At 40.6% G+C, this 20,557-nt stretch overlaps 1 protein-coding gene across 4 annotated transcripts in view; it reads right to left on the bottom strand.

Moving 5' to 3' along the window:
• The window catches only part of LOC309889568 (WD repeat-containing protein 7), a gene marked incomplete at its 5' end in the record, with an annotated part of 107,744 nt that overhangs the window by 71,735 nt on the left and 15,452 nt on the right, over window positions 1-20,557 (bottom strand). For 3 of the 4 annotated variants that reach the window (XM_082782436.1, XM_082782437.1, XM_082782435.1), the window contains 5 exons: window positions 3,095-3,208; window positions 12,665-12,788; window positions 14,615-14,733; window positions 16,596-16,685; window positions 19,956-20,047. In XM_082782436.1, the coding sequence (XP_082638562.1) occupies window positions 3,095-3,208; window positions 12,665-12,788; window positions 14,615-14,733; window positions 16,596-16,685; window positions 19,956-20,047 (539 nt within the window). The remainder of the gene's footprint in view (window positions 1-3,094; window positions 3,209-12,664; window positions 12,789-14,614; window positions 14,734-16,595; window positions 16,686-19,955; window positions 20,048-20,557) is intronic. The other variant, XM_082782438.1, reaches the window with a different exon arrangement.

A 20,557-nucleotide genomic window follows, 5' to 3' on the forward strand; every position in this document is an offset into this window, starting at 1 on the left:
TTCCCTACAATTAAATAAAGTGCTCTTTTAAAAAGTATTTTACCTACAGTTTCATGCTTTCTTGTAGACAGCTAATGACAAACTGGAGGGAACTAGATTCTTGATTAACTTTTTCCCCAATTATCCATCAAGCATGTTTCTCGAGGTGCTTCAAAATTCCTGTTCGTACACAAAAAACTCCATTAAAAATTAGCACTCACATGTTAACTAACTCCTATCCGCGCATTTTATTTGTAACAGAAAAGATCAAATGAGGGAGATGCGCGTGTGTTTTCTCTATTTTCTTAATTAGCATCTGAAAGGGACGAGGTTTGTTTTAGCTGATAAAATCTAATTTTTCTGGTGTTTTACACAATAGTCAGCGCAGGATATGGTGGATGGTTTTCCAGTGAGTTATTAAACACAAATTAAAAGCTTCTTTGATCTCTCTGTGGTGGGCTTTGGAGATGCAAAAACGTATGTGACAGGGTTTGTAGAAGGTGCTCAGGTTTGGTCTAACCTACTTAAAAGCAGCCCAGCAGGAACTTTATCCGGAGACTGACTCTTTTGGCACCCTCATTGTGCTGAACAGTGGGCCACTGGCTTGTTTGCTGGGGATGGCAGATGGTTGCATTTGTTGTGCACCTCCACTTCACACCAAATTTGCAGTGGAAGCCTGGCTGCTGAGGGGAGGGAAGCACTGGGCGGCGGCACCTGGCGCTGCTGCTTCCACGTCCAGTCCAACAGGAGGGGAGAGAAGGCAGAGAAACCACCAGAGCAGCCCAGAAACTCAATACAGCAATAAAAGTAACAATAAGAAAAAACAACAACAGCAAAACAAAAAAAAAGCAGGTGAAATATTTTTCTTTCATTACAGTGGACGCCTTCAAATTAAAAAATTGTCATACTCTATAGCGAAAAATAATGCTTCACCTAGAAATTAAAAATACTTAAAGTAGTTAGATGCCACGAACATCAGAATATCTAGATATTGGGGGTAAAATAAGTGTTACTAGAAATATGGGAAAATGCTGGAAATTTCTGCAAATACACGGCATGTACTGCTGCATTTCAACAGCAGTGATGGTGCGTTCCGATAAAAGATAAATCAAAAAATCACAGTGATTCATTGCTGAATCATTAAGATAATACAGACAAATATTGTTGCTGATTTGAGAGCCGTTTTCACTTCAGAATATGGCTTAATCCAGCAATATTTCTTGCTTCTGATTTCACAAGTTAGCGGATAATTATTGCTAAAAGTACTAATCGTTACACAAGAAAATAGATTTAGAAATATTGAAGGAAAAGATTTGAAAGATTAAACTTTCAAGCTGACGAACGTTATCAGTATAAAACCCAGCTTTTATTTGCTATATAACTGTCTGCATGCACACCACCGCAGCTGCTAGAATTATCAGAATATATCAGTATAATATATAAGTACTGATGTGAAAACGAGCCTTTTAAAAAATGATTTTGGGCAAACGAAGGCATTTGGTAAATCCCAGTTCGAACTGAAAAAAAAATCCTGTTGACCACTGCACACTAGTATTACTCTGTGCAGTCAAATCAATAAATATTAGCCTTAAGAGGACCACTACAGAAAGACGCTGCATCATATTTTAAGATAACTAGGTGAAGCTTAAATTATCTGAATTATAACTTTTTTTTTTTTTTTAAAATATTCTTCAAACACTAACAGTTGTATTCAATTGTTGACTAAAATTTCATCTTGGGATATAGCTTTTAAAGCTCGATTCCTTTTAACAATAGTATTTTCTCTGTAAAGAAACGGTTACTAGCTCCAGATTCAAGCAACATAGTAGACAGCTTTCTGAAAAGCTCAGAACTTAAAGAGTCTAGAGCGTAGGAAGAAAATGCACATCACTTGGAAGTTACTCCATTAAAGCATCCTGCTTGCATTCTCTTTCCTGCTATGTTTCTGAAAGAAACACTGATGTAATGGATGTCCTGGGAAGATCTGTGTTCCAGCCTACCTGGAGCCTATTCATTAATTTCTATTTTTTCTTTTTTTTTTTCCCCCATTTTTTTATTTCCATTTTTTTCAGCCTCTATTCACTGTTGTTTCCAGATGAATCCTGCACCTTCCCCCAGCCACTTAAGGCACCCCCAGCATTCTCCCTCCCCTTTGACTATTTCCTGTTAGCTTTTTACAAATAGCTTGTGTTAATACTCTCTGTTCCAAGCAGTTTGTTCTTCCACCAGCAGGCATCTTGTCTCAGTCACCTTCAACCAGAGACTTGACCCAAAACTCGATCTGTCATACTAACTGTCTTCTGGTCAATAGAAATAAATAGTTTTCTTTCAGACTTTCACAAAAATCTATAAAAAGCTCAGTCAAAAAAGATAGCTTTTGTGCTCTATAATCTGCAGTATGCTATGCTAAAATACGTGCTGGAGTCATTCAGATGCTGAGGAGATTGATATTGAGCACACAGATATTTTCCTTATGGCACCGCATAAATAAGCGTGAAAAACCAAATCAAAAGATAACCCGCTTATAATTAAATGCATATTTTTGTGTGGTCTGTCATTTCGGAATATGCCCTGAGGGATCACAGCTCGCAACTCTATCTGCCGGGTTATAATGAACTCCAACAATGGCAAAAGCTGTATTGGTAGTTCTAGAACTGAACCACGCGTGACAAACTAACAACGCTTTGGTGCTGAAAACCTCAGTTCGATGAAGCAGACTATGGTGGTAGCACCCTTGCATCAGATTTTTCACCAAGGTAAATCGTTTGAGGGATAACTGTGAAGAACCAACCTTTATTCTGCAGGAACAAGCTAAACGTGTCAGTCGCAAGCAGACTAAAAACCCCCAAATACACTGAAATACAGAGCACATTTTGCAGTAGCAACACGTTAATACTACAGTAGCTACAGTTAAGCAGGTATTTTGTTCTTGCCTAGAGCTCTGCATTTTTTCCTTTTGAATAACTTCATTGTATTTCTAACAGCACGTGCTCCTTCGTGAACAGCCTCTGTATTGCATTTTCTCATGAAAAGTAAGGAAAAATTGCACAAAGTGTTGCATCCCTTCTGCACGGTATCTAGTATGTCAAAATATATTCATCGTGGCCGTGCTCACCTGCTGTGATGTCGTCATCAACCAGATCGTGCTCCTCTTCTTGAACTTTTGCCTCTGTTCCCAACGCATCTGGGCTTGCCGTAGCTGTTTGAATGGCTTCTGTGGTTACTCCAGCTGAAAAAATAACAGCAAACAGCCACAGAAGTCAGTGATTGGGGTAGATAACACCCTTCTATTAGGAAAAAACAAAAACATTACCTGCTGACTCAAGGTAATGCTATGAAACGTAGGTAAAGCAAAGGGCAACCAGGTTCTGCCTTCCCTTAGCGCTCTGTGCGGTTTTCACAAACCTACCCCTTAAAAGCCTTTTCCACAAGGTAAATCTCTCCTATTTTCTTCTTTTTACAGCATCTTCTAGCACAATTAAAAATATCAGACACACAGACACTGAAATCTTTCGCCAAAAACCCAAGATACTTTGCCAAATAAGGGAGGAGTTCCAGCAGGACTCCTCTTCCCTCTCCCCTTGATGCTCATCTCTCGCCGCAGGGCTGCTTCCACACCACCTGCAGACTACGCTCACTCGTTTGAGTCCTTCCACATCATTTTGGCTGTGATGCAGCACTTAATTGCTGCTGGAAACTACGTTACAGACACCAAATCGTGCCACGTACCAGCAGCACGTGGTTCAAGCTCGAACTCGCTGCTTTGTAGGCTGCCTGGCTATAATCTTTAATTAGTCCCTTACAGCCCTTACCACGATTCAATCAAGGCATTATCAAAAGAAGCGTTTTGCTAGGGGTGAAAAAGTACAGCCTCACAAATAGTCTTCCCAAAGAGCTTTAGGAAAGCGCAAAGAGCAGCCTGACAAGAAGCCCTGATAAGATTGCTTTCCTCCCGCGACACCCTTTCTGTCAGCCTGCACTATCAAAAATCTTATTCTATGAAGAGATTGCTGCTCTGCTGATTGTGGCGTTAGGTTTGCCAGCTACAGAGGCATTAAGTCCCCATTTAAAAAAGGACCACGGCCCTTTGTCAGCACCAACCAAACTTCAGCAAGAGGTGAAGTCTCAGGAAATGACTTTGCCTTTGGGAAGATGAACAGCAATTCCTGTTCCAACTTTTATTCTGACATTACCTCTTTATGGAGAAACCAGTACCTTTTAGTAACTTTCCAGCCGTCCTTCTCATTATGTCGACACACATAAAAGCAGCGACAACAACTGTAAAGCCAGGCTGGGACGCGCTGCCAATCAATAGCCTCGCACTTCATTAAGCATGCTGGCAGGACTGCGCAGAGATCACATGCAATTACAAATTGCACATGAACCTTACTCGGGACACCTTTAAAAACGGAGTTTAATGCACGCTGCAGCTGCTACAGCTCCTGGGTATCACCCGGCGTGGTCCTTACCAGCATCAGTAAGAAGCTGGCACGAGGAGCCGGTAATCTCCGCAGCCACGGCAAGCATACAGCTGCTTCCTAAATATCACCTCCATAGTCTAAAATTCTTTGATTTCCTTCCACACACAGAGAAGGGTACAGAGTTGCCATGCCTTTTGAAAACTGCAGTGTGACGCCTCCACTGATGAGCTTTCATCTCAGAGGGTGCATTTTCTGTGCTTAAATACTCCAGTCAGTAGGAGCCAAGGGTCCAGCTGTCCCTAAAAGGTAAGTTTAGGCTGGGTCAAAACTCAAAGCCTTTGATTTTTTGAGTTACTACATCACTTCTTTCATTGCTTTCTGTCCCTGAGTTACTGAAGAGAGGCTGAACTTTACTATTAGATGTGCTACATCCTTCCAGAGTGCTTAGCCAGACTAGTGACAATACAGTGGAAGGGAAGAAGTGCTTCTGCTTGAGTTGGTTCCAGGCTCAGCATATGAAAAGTTAGAAGTCTATTACAATTATATGCAATTAAAATAAAATGTTAAGCGTAATCGTTCTGATTAAGTAAACACTCCCCAAAAAACAATGAACGGATGAAAACAAAAGGGGAGAAAAATAACAGTTGCAAAGATTAAACAGGCAATAAATTATTGCTTCCTTTCAAAGAAAATCTAGTAAGAAGGAACACGTCTTCTTGGACACAAATGCCTTCTACATAATTCACCAAAAATTACCAAAATTGTCTTAGAAACAGGTTTTAGAAGTAAAAAGGTCATAAAAATGGAAGGTATTAAAAATACGCCAATTGACATACTGGGAAACGCTGGAAAATTAGGCAAGATTCACTCATGTTAGAAACTTACACCATTTAGAAACGCCCAACTCTTTCCTACAGCATCATAAAACCGCTCATTTAATATAGCGAAACGTTGCAGTGCAAATCCACTGCATTTAATTCTTTGTGCTCTGTTAAGTCAAACCCTGCGCGAGTAGAATGACCATCCAGATGTATAAATAGCCAAGTCTTTGGGGCCCCATCAAAGTATCCTTACTCAACGAGAACTCCCACTTAAATCAATGGAAGTTTAATTAAGTTTTACTCAATTAATCTGGCTTTAAATAAAAATTCCTAACAGATATATATCTACCAGAAATATACTAATAAAAACGGACGCAGTATTTGTTCTTATAGACTTCCCATGTTTGTTTTGTTTTCCAGGGATAACATGGATTATTATTTGGAGCAGTTTAAAGAAATTTTTCTCTCTAATTTCACGCCGCTGCGTTATTTAGGACTTCCCCTTTCCAAGGAACACCCGTTTGCTACAAGCACCTACCTGGATGAGCGGGGCTGTAGCAAAACGGGAAGCTACACGAGCGTCTATACTTAATTTCTAGACAGGATTTATTGAAAACGGATTTCTGCAGCGAGTGCCCAGCGCTGCCCCGCAGCCCCGCTGACAGACAGCCTGCCTGCCTCGCATTAATTCCCTTCACACCGCTCCCATCGATCCCGGCCCGCTGCCGGCCCCTCCGCACACACCGCCTGTCTGCTGCCTCCACCACATCAGCGCAGGCACACAAAGGCCACGGCAAGATAACCTTTTGCTTTCCATTAAAGACACAGCAACCATTTTCCTATCTGCAGCACCATCACATAGTTAAAAATCCATCCGTCTCCCCGCTGCCAGAAGATTTCGGGGGCTCCAGTGCATGAAGCCCATGAAATGGCTGCTTCGGTGCTTGGTGTGTTACAGTGGGCTCCACAAAAACAAAGAGCAAAGCACGACCAGGATGCTCAGCAAAGAAATCCCTTAAACAGTCCCTTTGCAGAACCCATTGTACGTGGAAGACAGTCCTTACTCTTAACGTTAGTAAAAGTAAAGGAGGATGAAATTTTCCCCTTTTGAGCTCTACCTGGAAACCTTCCTCGTGCAAAACCACCATGGACTAATGAGAAAGAAGCTCACACTGGGAAAAGGAGCAGGCGAGGCCACGGCAAACCTTTACGGCTGCAGGACAGCCTCAGCAGACAGAGCATGAACAAGGCTTCGGACGCTGAGCTGTTCGTGTGGGAGCCTGGAAAACACCCACGGCTAAACCACCTCCAATACTTGTAATTCTTGGCACTGCCTACACATCTGTTAACATCGGATTTGGGGTTGATGAGCTGATGTGCCAATTTTGGGTGCAAAGGCCCAAATCAAACACAGCACCTCTGGATTATAGATTTGTATTGAGACTCACTCCAACAGCTGGAGTATGCAGTAAACAATAAGTGTATGCTGTCTGACATGCCTTTCCCCGTTTTATTTCTACAATGAGTATTTTTTTTTCCCAAAGGCTGACCGATCTCCCTGTTAAGAGGGACCTACAACCCTGTGTGAAGAAACCACAGAATGAGAACAACACAAAACGAGCAGGAAACACACAGGTGGCAGTTACAGACCAGGCCTATTTCCAGGTCTTGACTTTCCTTGTCTTTCCTTTAAACAGGCATTCAGCACATTTCCTTCCTGCCACCTTAGCAGCTTCTTGCTCACTCACAATCTCAGTACCCAAATTATTTAATTACAATTTGTAGTACGCTACAGATGGATAAAAATTCTGAATTAATTACTTGCCAAACATGCTAATCATGCCAGGTGTTAAGTTAACACTCTTCATTATTAATGTGTGACAGCCCTTGACCCAAAGAAAATAAGATCATCAAAAAAGAGAGAATTAAAAAGTAAAACAGGTCACGGATATCGTCTAAGTGGGTGCACCACAGCCTGCTGCAGTCGCCTGTGTACAAACAGCATCCCCCAGTGACTCCCACAACTCTACCACTTGCAGGTTTCAGCTCTGTGTTTGGTGTCAACGTGTATACAAACCTGAGGTGTTATTTGACATTCAGCAGGGCATCCTCACTGTTTGCAATATGTTTAACAGGCAGTGGTCAAAGATCAGTAGATACTGATCTCTAATCCAAGACTTCCCGTTCCTCATCTGATGGTTCACCACTGCCAAATGAATAAATAACTAGATGCAGCAGGAAATAACAGATTTTAAGGCTTGCTTGCTTCAGTGTCCTGTCCTGTCCCGTTCCCCACAAAACCAACTTTCTCTTCTCTAATTTGTATTTGTATGCTTGCAGTGACTGTGAGATATCTGCGTACGTTTAGACCACCAATGTCATGTTTCAACCCAAGATGGAGCTGGGAAAGAAGAAATATGAATAGAGGACACCATGCACAGAGTCTTCTGTGTCACCACCTTACTAGTACAAGGCTTATTTTCGTGAAAAATAGGCAATTTCTTTTGGGAAATAGGCAATTTCTTTTTTTCACAAGAAGACTTCATGAAATTGTATAGTCAGCTACTCCCCCAAATCTTCATTACAGATGCAATTATTGCCTTTAACATGGATACAGGAGCACGACTAAGACCCCCTCCATCCTCTGCCATGCCTCAGCATGTATTTAAATGATTCAAACACTGCTGCAGAAGGCAACATAGGATGCGGCAGAGTCTTCAAATTAACATATTCTGGCGGAGCTTAGAAGTGAAAAAGCTTTAGAACTACTAAATGCACTTTCCAGCGCTATAATGACTGTAATAGATCTACAGGAACATGTTATTACTCCATCAAGTCTCCTATGTCATTTTAAAGACTATTCATATCAAACAAGTGATTTAGAGGATAAAAAAAATTGTAGCATTTTAAGAAGAATCAATTATTGTACAGGGTAGAGCTGTTAAAGTATTAACTGGTAAACAAACTTATAAAAACTAATGGAAAATGAGACAATCTGACAGATGTAAAGCAAAACAAAAAGAAGTCTTCTTAGAGTAATACACCTGTGAGATGAAAAACTGCAGAATAAAATCACAACAGAGGTACAGAGACCTTAATCATACTCGATCCTAAGACTTTCAGCTGATCATCAGGTTGTTAGCGAACATCAGATACAAATTGCATGCATAAATCTATGCAAACTGATTAAAAACACAGCGTTAGGAAAAAAAAAACCTTGCATTTTTATTGTGTAACTACTGAGCAGGGATAGAAAAATGAAGCCTTGAGAACATAAGAAAAGAATTACAAATATGTTGCTGATTATGAAGCCTTAGTTATTGTTTCAGCAAACATTACTATACATTGCAAAAAACAAACAAACAAAAAAAACCAAACACTGTATTAAAGAAACATTAATTTTGAATAAACTGTTTCCTAAGATGCCATATTCAATATGCACTGGGGTAGCAGCTCCCATTTTTCTGTGTTCATCAAAATGCAAAAGCAGGTATGGGAATAAAACCAGCCGAGCACGTACTTTTTCGTTGAAGTAGCTGGCAGTGTGACTGGAACAAAAGTTCTACAATCTGAACCTCTATTGTTCACAATACTCTCTCTTGCATTAGTTAAAAGATTATTTAAAGATAATCCAGTGCAAATTTGCCTTTCAAGTTCCCAAACACATTTCATCAAAAAGCTGGGAGACACGAGAGTTGGCTTGATCTTGCTGAGTAAGGTCATGTTCCAAACTGTTATTGGATCTGTGTGCTGAATATACAAATGGGGAAAAGATTTCATCTCTGTTTGCTAGTACCACACGCTGGAGACATTCAAGAGTCAATTAAGCGCAGATGACTAAGTATCATATCAGCAGCAAGCTTCTATTAGTAATTAGCATTTGTTTCAATTAAAAAGGAACCTGCTATATCCAAAAAAAAAGCAATATAAGAATGTAAAAATAAGATGAATATAAGAATTATTGTAAAGCAGTGAGATGTGCTAGGCTCAAATATGCTGATAATATTTTATGCTCCTTTATTAAGAGGGGAGTTAGGGAGAAGTGGATGATGAAAGAAACAAAGTGGTATTTCTTGATCTATCATATTTCTGCTGCTTGCCTTTCTAGCATAAAACTATGCTTTTCAGAAATCCACTGCAACCATTTTGGCCATTTAAATTATTTTTATCCCCTTCAATTCCTCCCCAGACCTTTTTTAAAAACGTATTCTCTTTTAGCAAGTCCTATATTAGAACTAAGGACACATCTGTATACTTCACTCGCTACCCGCAAGAGCAAGCTTTTTAGTTCCTTAATTATTTCATTTCTCCTTTCTGATACCACAATTATTATTCCTCTTCAGGATGTCAGCATCTTTGTGTATGCTCTCGCAGACAATAACACTATTAAATGCCATCTCTGCCCTGCCATTCAGGAGAAGCACAAACTTGGTTCAAGTTACATAGTTTTCAACACTGCTAATATAAAATAAATGAATTCCAATTTGCTACTCATCATCTGTTTTACAGCTTTTCAATATCAGTGCTTTAACAATATTGAACATTTACATTCAAGTCTTTCATTCAGCCATACTCCTCGGCTGATTTCTCTATTTTTTCCCTGCTTTAAAACCTTCTTGTTGGTTCTGATAGATAAGCTTATCCTAATTTAGTAATTAGTAAAATCCCAAGTACTGCTGTACGCATACTTGAACTGAATACATACAAATTACTGGAGTTTTTTTAAACCAGTCAGCCCCTAGCTATTAGACAGCTACACAAAATCAAATGCCTTACCTGTGGCCTGAACACAGGCACGAGAGGCAGAACAAAGTATTACGCTCCCAGCTGATGCGCATGCAAAATAGGGCTGCACACTCTGCTCACGCTTTCCAATGGAAGTGTTTAAGTAAGGAGGAGTACCAGAAACGGCACAAGGATGGGAATTAGCATGAATTACCAGTTGTTTTCAAGTACCTTAAACAGAAGGTCCTTTTTTGGAACCAGTCCGCTGGCTAAGCAAGCAGGCATTTCGAAGTATTTTCCATACACTTCAACAACACAATCATGCCCATAACCTTGCACCCAACAAGGTCGCTCAGCATTACCCCAGAGGAAAGAAATGAGAAATCATCAACAGTTGCTATAGCAGCTACCCCCAAGACTGAAGGGCAGCTAGAGCTGTATTCTATGAACTGAGTACAACTGACCTCAGAAAAGGATCAATTAGAAAATAAACCCTAACGTACCGAATGGCACAAATATCTGGCAGCACGGATCGAGGCTCTCTGGCATGTCCATACAACACTTCTTACTCGCTGCCTGGCTGCACGCCTAACTGCGCAACAACATCCCTGTAATAAGGCAACCGCTACATGGCTAAAGGCTGTAATTAACAACAGCTTAGCCTCACCAGCAAATTCTGAACATCACCTGAAAACAGCGTGTTCCATGTAATTTATGCATTCAATTTAGATTTAATAAGATTATTACACATCTCTCAAAAATCAATTGGTATTTAATAGAGATCCTTCCCTGAATAGAAACAACATTCTTCAGCGGAGAAAGAATCACATCTTCAGAAAAATGAATGCCTACTACTTAAAAGCAAACATTCTCATCCATTAAACTATAATTTTTTACTGCTTTGTTATGTATGGCAGGTGTGTTTGTATCTCTTTGTATCTTTATATTGTGTCATTGTTCTATAAAGGCAGATAACTGAAGGGAGATAACTGAAGGGAGTATCTTATGACGCTGACGCATCTTCCAAAAATAGATTCGTAGAGCCTGGACGATCTCTGCTTTATTATCAACAAATAAAATGAAAATAGCAGTTCTGGAGAAAAACATAGCAGTTTAAACAGTGGTCAGTAACGATTGATTTTATTTTGAGAAGGAAGATTATATTGAATATCACAGTATTAATTTGAGACATACGTGCACAGTCAGAAGCCTAATGTTTTGGTAAATACATATTTGCATGTAGTGGCTCAAGGCACACAGAAGACTTATGTGCCCTTGATAATGCTAAATTCCATTAAAACCCTTCTCTGCCCATCAACCAACTGTTCCAAATAAGGCCAATCATTCAGAAATGCAAGCGATTTTCACAGGTTGCAAGCAAAGTATTTAAGAGAAATTCCCTGTCTCATTCCGCTTACAAGTGCGATGCTTTAATGGACAGCATTTCATCAAAAGGGATCGGCTGATTTTTAAGATAAACCCAGTCAGGTCCATAATCACACAAAACTACAAATTGTTTCACCTGACAGTTTTAAGATTTTTAATTTGTACTACTTTCATGCATTTGATTTGTTCAGGTAACACCCAATCAACTAATTAGAAAAAGAAACGAGGACATGAAGATGTTAGAAAACAATTGCTATGAAAAACACTCTTTTCTCTTAAAACCACATTAAATAATTGAAGTAATTGAAGTAATGATTCGAAAGAATAGGTAATAGCATATATAATCTACACTAAGTCAGAAGGTTAGCGGGAACAGCCAGTTACCAAAAAAAGACTATGCAGAGGCCTGCATGAAATGGCTGTTTTTAAAAATAACAAGTTTTAATTTTAAATTCTCTTGCATTTTTACAAATTGCAAGAGAGATGAAAAGGAACAGCTCTCATTCTTGATATACTTCTGGGACGATTTAAGACATCTTGGCAGATCATTGCAAGACACATCTCTGTTGCTTCTGCGCACTACACACACTTTGCAAAACCGGCTTGAGCTTCTAACACCCTAAAGCCCATTAACTTTCAGTTTTAGACTTTTATGAAGTGCTCTATGTTTCAGTACCAAAGGAAGCACTGTAATCTCATGCTCACCTGATTAACCATCACCATAAATTACTGCCTAATGAATCCTCGATAACTGTTCTACCATCTCTACCCGATGTCTCCTTGCAGTGCTTGGTAATCAATGTTTCTGAACACCCAGCTGGGCTGGAGGCACGTCAGACGCCAAGCAGATGCTGATGGACATTTCCTGCATTAGCTCCTTTCAGCATCCTTCGATACTTTGGGGATACCAAAGGATCCCTTTATAGCCATTTCTATGATTTTATTATAGACTCCTTGAAAAAAAAAAAAAAAGTCTGTGTTTTACCACCAGTACCTTGTAATTTTTTCAGCCCTTTTCATAGCAGATTTCTTCCCTGAAACCTACCAGCTGCAGCCTAGCCCCTCAGCAGCATGGATTGCCTTTGCAGAGGGCACTCCATTCCCAATGACACGTCCTGAAATGTTCTAGTTACCTGATCAGCACTAGGGATCGTTGAGCAATTTCACGATTGTGAAATCACTTTGAAAATTTCCCGAAACTGTTATATATAGCCCAAATGCATTTTTTGTAGTAGCGTTCATCAATTTGTTTATGAAATTCCTTTTTTTTTTTTTTTTTTTTGCCTTTATCTAGCAACCACTTGTTTTCAGATTAAAGACAGGGTTACTTACGTGATATAACACTGTCAATGTACTGTGGCAAATACGGAGCCCACGCATCAATTGTCTCTTTCCGACCTGCCTGCTCGATTCTTCTCAGTTCTGCTAACAATAAGGCCTGGGCAGCTTCTCTTACCTATAAAACCAACCGGAAAAATCACACAAACTCAAACATCAAATATTTATCAAGATGCTTTCAGTATAATTTAGCCAGAACAACAAAAAACATCACTTAAAGAAAAAAAAAAAACAACAAACACAACACATATAGAATAGAAAACTGAACTAAGCTTCCAGAAAACCCACATTTTTCCCCACTCCTACTTAAATACAGAAGCAAAATAACCACCAAAATTCTAGGTTTCTAGGAGGAATTTGTGCTCACCCTTCTCTAAAACATTTCCAAAAATGTCCACCAGAATTCCAAGGTACACAATGAATCAGTATTTTTTCTAAATATCATGGGTGGATGTTGGAATATAGAAGATAAAAATCACTTAAAACCAGTTTTTCAAATGGGATACACATATCTTCTGTGTAGCATGGAAGACTGAACAACGAAACCACAGGTGAATAAATATAAAAAAAAGTTTTCTAAAATTAAAATTCCAGCTTTTTACACCAAGAAATACAAAATACTGTCATGTACAATTTGTCCCCCATCAAAATCTCATGTGTTCTACCTGAGGATTTCACTGCATTTATAAATACCTGACTTTTTGGTCTAAAGGCTTTTAAACACAAGGAAGTTAAGTGACTTGATCAAGGTAAAACAGAAAACTGTGGGCAAGCAGGGAATAGCAATACGCTAACTTGACACCTGAGGCTATCCAGTAACTGGGCTTCAAATTCTAATTAGCTTCAAACTAATTACCTCTTGGGAAACCATCTCAAAGTACACCCTACCTAGTAAAAGAACAGGCACCCAGGTAGCAGAAACCATATTCCCAATTCAGTCACATGGCTGCTGAAGACCTACAGCCCCTAATCCAGCTCCGTTCCTCCTTTCCTTCTTTGAAAGCTGCACAGTCAACAAAATTTTTGCCAGAACAGCATAGGTGTAGCGTTAAGGCCCGCTAGTCATTTATCAAATAGTTGGGTGACAAACCACTTACTGACTACTGTATACACGCTCCAAAAAATAAGGCAACTCAGCAGTCTCTTGGAAAAAAAAAAAAAAAAAGTAGTTTTTTGATCCCAACGAGATTCATAATGGAATCCTAGAAATTTTTAATCCAGTAATTTCTTTAAAAAAAAAAAATATGTACAGCACGTGTTTCTACCATATGCCACACAGAAGCTACAAAAACATAGATGATTGCTTTTTCACCATTTTGACAGGTTAGCTGGAAAACTGCCCTCCTGAATCTGCAATAAACAACTCCAGGATCTTGTGTCCAAAGGAATCAGTAACTTTTTATATCGAGGAGAAATGTGCTTAATAAAAGACAACACCACATAAGAGTTGTGCACAGCTACATTCTGTTTGCATAAATAAAAAAGTAACTAAAGGTTCAAATACTTAATTTTGTTTGCAAGATATGGGTCGTTTCTGCTGCTCTTCCTAGCAAATCCCCCACTCCTTCCTCCCCGGGTGCCCCTGGCAGCTCATTGAGCTCCTGGTGCTGGGTGACTGAGCCTTTCCAATGGGTTTTCTGGTGGTTTACTCTCATAAATCTCTGCTCTGTAAACCTCTACTCCCATAAATCTGGCCACCCTGCCCTTTCCAGCAGCAGCAGGATGACGCCCAGTGGCCAGCGGGGTACTCACAGGTCCCTGCTGTCAGCGGGGCAGGGGCAGCAGCAGGGTGCTGGGACCTGCCTGGGCCAACCAAGCCCCTCGAAAGTAAGATTTGAAAAGGTGGACTGATATTTGAGCACACACAAGTTTGGACTTTCGGAATTGAGCACTGACTAGAGGCAGGAAGAGCAGCTATCCCCAGCCCCAAACTAGAGAAGTCACCTCCAGGCAGCGGTCCTGCCAGCGGCGGGCCAGCATCTCCAGGAGAGGAGGTCGGAACTTGTCCAGCCCCAGCAGGTCGGGGAGCATCACGCAGTGCATAGCGGCCAGCTGGCTCCACCCTGGGAAGACACAGCGGGACGGCGAGGTGAAGGCAGTAACACCAGGCAGACACCACGTATAAAATGCAAGAAAGTAAATTCACATCGGCCACTGGCCTGGTGCATGTTAAGTCTTCAGGAGAAGGTGGGAGAAAGAAGGGAAACAAATAAAAAGAACCAATTTTGCAGCAGAATGAGAGATTTCTCCCTTCTGCAGCCGGACCCCAAGGCACTGCACGTGCCCCCTGTGCCAGGCGGGGACACGAGGAGCTCCTCCGGGACCGACTGTGCGCCCCAAAGAGCTGCTCAGAGCTCCACGCCAGCAGGAGATTGTGCTTAATTGGGACTGGTTTGAGATAAATATCCCTCTTTCTTCCCATCCCCTCGCAAAAAGACTTCAGAAGAGTAACACTGCCCGGTCACAGGCTTGGATTGTCAGCTTGCAACCTTCAGAGTATGCCCAACACACACACTGCACACAAAATGCTCTGAGCATGAGCGCTGAGCACAAGACTAGTTTAAGTGATCTGTTCAAACAATATTGCCATTATTTTACACAACGTCCTACATGCAACTTTAATTCAGTTATATAATCCAGTTACAAAACACTACGCGCATGAGTTACCACTTGAAAGATTATAGACTTTTCTGGCCCATTTTAAAAGGTATGCAAATGCATAAAAGCACGCGTTTGTCTGCCCTCCTTGTCTTCCCATCTAAACCTTACTTGAACGAGCTTACTTCAAGTACACCCCTACTATAAAGCTGTGACATTACGTAGTTATAAAATGTACGGGTGAGCATATCAAGCTCAAATGACACGGATCATAAAAATGCTTGTGATGTACTTTACACAAAGAAATCTCGTAGCATTCTGCTCTACATTGACTTGATAAACCTGAGAAGTACTTCAGGCAAGCACATAGATCTATATTTTTAATTTGTCAGCAATTGCGAACATAAAAACCTAAATGTTTTAACGAATAAAGCTCTTCATGACGCTACAAGAAATCATTTCATACTTGAAACTCCTGCGTGAAAGCGCAAATTTATGGCTTGGCAATAAAAGGCATTAAAACAAAGGCTTAAGCAGTGATACAAGGGGTTGGTTTCTGTTTGGTTTCTGTTTTCTGATTGTTTGTTTGCTTTTTGTGCCAATCTTTGGGTCAGGAAGGCATTCTTCACGATGTAAGTAAATATTTATTAGAAGAAACAAACCAACAAACGCAAACCCCAAGTAGTTTAACTAAATCATTTCTGTTTTCATAAACCAAAATGTAAGTGACTTGCAATGATTTTGTTTCTCTTTCCTTTTAAAAGGACCGTGACATTTTTTCAGCCTTTTGGTTTGCAACGTGAGCTACAAAATGCTGTTGCTCGCTTGTCCCCAAAGCAGACAAGTGCCAGGTGCTTGTACCAGAAGGGACCCTTCAAGGCTCCAGACAGGGCTGAACCTTTGTACCAAGCAGCAGCAGCTACGTCCACAAGGGAGATGGGAAATGTCACCCAAACGGAATACAAACCACACGGAGTGCAGCTTCCTTCATTCATACCTCAGCAGTGGGAAAAGACATTTCTATTTTCCCTACTTAAAAAGGGTCTTAGGCTTTTTCCTCCAAAGGCAACAGCAAAACAAGATCTGAAATGCAACCTTTGATACGGCGGTTGAGAACTGAACAGAAAGGAAGCCCAGGACAGACAAACCAGATCTCCTCACCCTCTGCCAGCATTAATGGCAAAGAACACGGAAATAAACCCACTGCCTCTGTATCTCACAAAGAAAAGTATCTACACAGACCAAACTAAAGTCGTGTCGTAACAATGATAAAGGACATTAGTTGAAAGCAAAAGACAAATAGATAGAAAAAATGAGGAAAGAATACCTTCATTTACTAAGAAACAGGTATGTAAAGTAGGAGCAGTGTCAGAGCCAGAGTGACCAGCTTCAGTGCTAGAAGAAACAGCAGGAGCAACTTGCAGAGGAAAGAAGAAGAAAGAAAGAGAAAAAAATAGGAGAGTGAGGATAGCAGCTTCTGGAAAACAGATTAGTATCACTGAAGAATGACAAACAAAACTGGAGGAAACGGTGATAATACTCAACTTAAAAAAACTCTCTAGGCTGTACAAGAAGTGCAATGTCAGTGAGAGGAAGACATGCAACCGCAGAGAAACACAGATACACTAACATAAACTTGTGTGTTTTGAAAAGAAAGTACCTGTAAGTAAAAAAAAATAAATCCAAGTATGTCCTTAGAAAGCTGGGATTTGGTTTGGCATAACGGTTGACTACGAGTTTAAAACCAGGAGTTTCACTTTTGTTCTTGTTTTTCCCCATCTCTAGATAGATTTGGAATTTGGACTACACATTAAAAAAAAAATTTCGAAATAGCCCCTTTTAAACCTGGGCTGTCCCACCTGTTCTACTAAAATGCCATAGGATGTATCACTGCTGGCTAGTTTGAATGTAGTTCCATTTGAAACGTGTCCATTCAGAGAAGTTTAAACCTGAACAAAAGAAAGGACTACGAACATAAAGCAGCAGCATATAAACCACGCTGCGTAAGACTACAGGGAAGCAAACACAAAAGAGCACAGGTCAAGCATGTCCTCAAAGCCAGAGCTGTGACGTATTCATGTTGTGAGCTGCGTAATTTCTCAGTGCAAACGCAATTTAAAAGCAGTTCTAAACATTAGACTTCCACTAATGCTCATTACTTAACATTATCACATGAAAAGCTGCGCAGACCTTATGGCATACACATGCCACAACCAGAGGTCGAGGCGGGGATTTACAGGTCACTCTCTGACACTTCCTTCCTATAGAGAAATTACCATATGTCATGCACAAGCATCTGCAAATTAATCCCCCACTTTTATTCCGTTGCAGAACGACAATGGGTTCAGGCTCCTGAACATATTAAGCATTGTCTCCTGAATGGGCTGTTTGCTTTTCATGCAGTGAACTTCTTTTGTCGCTGCGGGACATCTGCATCCAAGCTACTTTGTCCATCCCTTCCACACGAACGCAGCCCGATGGCACGTGTACGGGGACACCGCCACCAGCGCGCGACAAAAGGGACTTCTGTAGCTGCATGAAAGCAGCTAGTCGGCGTAAGGAAAAGCACACCGCTGCTTTTTGTTGTTACTTTCTTAAAACAAAACTCAAGCCTTTGAAGTTTTCCTTTCTGACCTCTTTTGCCGTTGTCGTCCTCCCCCTGCAAGCGTCAGTAATTATAACAATCACTGCGATGGAAGCAGCTGGCCCCAGAGCTGCGGAGCACGGAGCGCTGCTGATCTCGGGACAAATACAGGTCAAAGAGATGGAGATCTAGCATGTCATAACACGCATTAATTGTATCTGTACTAATTGATTTTTTAAGAATAAGCACTCGTAATTTATGAGTGGTGAGATGCTGTAGGTAGCACACAGCGGGAGGCAAAGGTAAACTTATGACCTAAGGGTGCCATTCAAACAAAAACTCAGCTCTCCCCAGGAGCATGCAAGACATGCCACCAAACATAGGAAAAACAAAACAAACCAACAAAAAAAAACCACAAAAATAAAATTTTAGGAACAAGAGTATTTTTCTATATTTTTGACGATGCACAGAATTTAATTTTATCAATTGTTTTTCATTCCCTATTGGTAACTGATCACCATGATCAGCAAAGCTAGTTCTAAGAAAAATTGCATAATTTTCACTTGGGAAAGGATAACCCCAGTGTAACTGTACCTTAAAAACAAAAAACAGATCCTCTGTGCGAAATAGTTTGTCTGGCATTGAATTTGCCATACTGACACCATCTTCAGTAAATCCTGACCTCTCAAATACAGATCTTTCAAAGAAAAAGCAAGCAGCTGGGGAAAAAAGTCCACATGTTGAAACAGCTCTACGTGAATTTTATTCTTATTTCTACTTTTTGTTATTGACTGTTGCTTCTCTATTTATGCAGCAAATTTGATCGTGAAAAGAAAAGCTCTATGTTCATCACTCCTGAAACTGACTTCCCCTTTCCAAACACAGATCACCAAAAATAAATTAGCAAAAGAATACACACACGTGTTGCTGATGTTTCCTCCTGGGATACAAATTCCCCTCCTTTTTGGATGTGAATGATGAAAGTCACAGAGTTGATGGATGAAGTTACCTGTTGTGCTTACCAGCTTTCTAGCACAAGAGCACTTCCATGGTTTAAAGATATAAGTAAGGATGTACATGAAGGATATTCAAAATATTAAAGATAAATATCCATAAAATATCACAATGAAAGAGCATTTGTATTCTGCAAAATGCAACCATTTCACAAAGTGTAAGTTTCTCCATATTCATGTAGCTTGAAAAGACAAAGTTTTAATAGTTAGCTATAACAGTTAAGGGTTTATTTTTATTTGTTTATTTTTAATTAAGGAAGAAAGTTTCAAATGAGTCCAAAAGATATTTTCTTTATAAATTAGTGAAAAATAAAACACATTATGGGAAAAAAAAAAAAACACAAAACACTGCTCTTCTGCCCTACATTCTGTCTATATGCACATATTCTGGCCTTACACCCAGAAAACCTCCGAGGAGCGGCGGTAAGAGCAGTGATGTACACGTTCCCTCTTTGTTTCATCAGGCAGGAGGCACACACGACCAAGCTCACACTCGGACGTGCCCCCCACCACCAACGCCCCCCGCTGGTGCAGGCTTCGTGCCCCCTGCCCGGCCCACGGGAGGTGGTATGGGGAGCTCTGGCTTCCCCAGCTGCCACACTGCTCTTTCCAATGGGCACCTGCTCCTGAGCTGGGCACTACGACAAAAGTGGCCCCACCGTGATGTTACACACATCGAACTTGATTTTTGGCATCGACTCATTTGCTGCATGGAACAGCAGCTCTGTAATTTAGAGAGCAAGCAGGGAGGAGCTGCCTCCTCCTCCTCTGTCCCTCACAGGACAGCTTCTGTGTGCTCCCACCACCTGGAGGAAGCTCTGCTCACTGCTCTGCTCCAGTGCAAAATTCAATTCTCATCGGGTGTGAGCCCTCTTTCCGTATCACATGTTCTTCTACGTCTTAAACCTAGCCACTGTACTTATGAAAGAGAAAATGCAGACTACTAAAGGACCCTTCAACATCATACATCAACCTTCTTCCTCCCATGTAGAAGCTAGCAGTATGGTTAATCACATGAGAGTAAGGTGAGAACTTCAGTGTCAGGAGCTGAAATGACATATCAAATTGTTCTGAAGAAAGTCATTTTTACCTTGCTTAATTTGTCCTTGAGCTGCGTGACTTGCTGCCATCGAAGGAGGTGCCTTCACTTTTGTCATCTCTGGAGTGCCAGGCCGAGGCGGCCTAAACATAACATGCATGAAGGGGAGAGGAAGGAAGACAAGGGAGGAAAAAAAAAAAGAGGGAGGGGAGGATTATTTGCTAAGACAGTTTGACTAAACAAACTTTGAAAGACAATCCTGTAAAGCATGATGCATCTCATTTACAGGTCCTAGCTTACTCCTTGGTGATGAAAAGTTTGTCTGTATGTTTTGATCTGTTCAGAATTTGACCTACTCTTTAATCTATTTAAAACTAAAACTCAAAGAGGACAAAACTGGCCTCTCATTCCTACTGGCACAAACGTTACTCTAACTCCACATCAGATTAAGTTTGTAAGTTATATAACTCAATTAAAAGCAATAAAGTTACTTTGGCACAAAAAATGCTTTAGTCATGATAAGAAGAAATGCACTCTGATCATCTGGGAACCAAAGGCTGCCATAATACCAAAAGGCTGGCAAAATAAAGCACTGTATCAAAGTAGAGACTCTGAAAGCAAGTTGCAGTGAGTTAAAGGGAGTGCTCTCCCTA

Source organism: Aythya marila (assembly GCF_965140915.1).
Source record: "Aythya marila genome assembly, chromosome: W".
NCBI lineage: Eukaryota > Metazoa > Chordata > Aves > Anseriformes > Anatidae > Aythya > Aythya marila.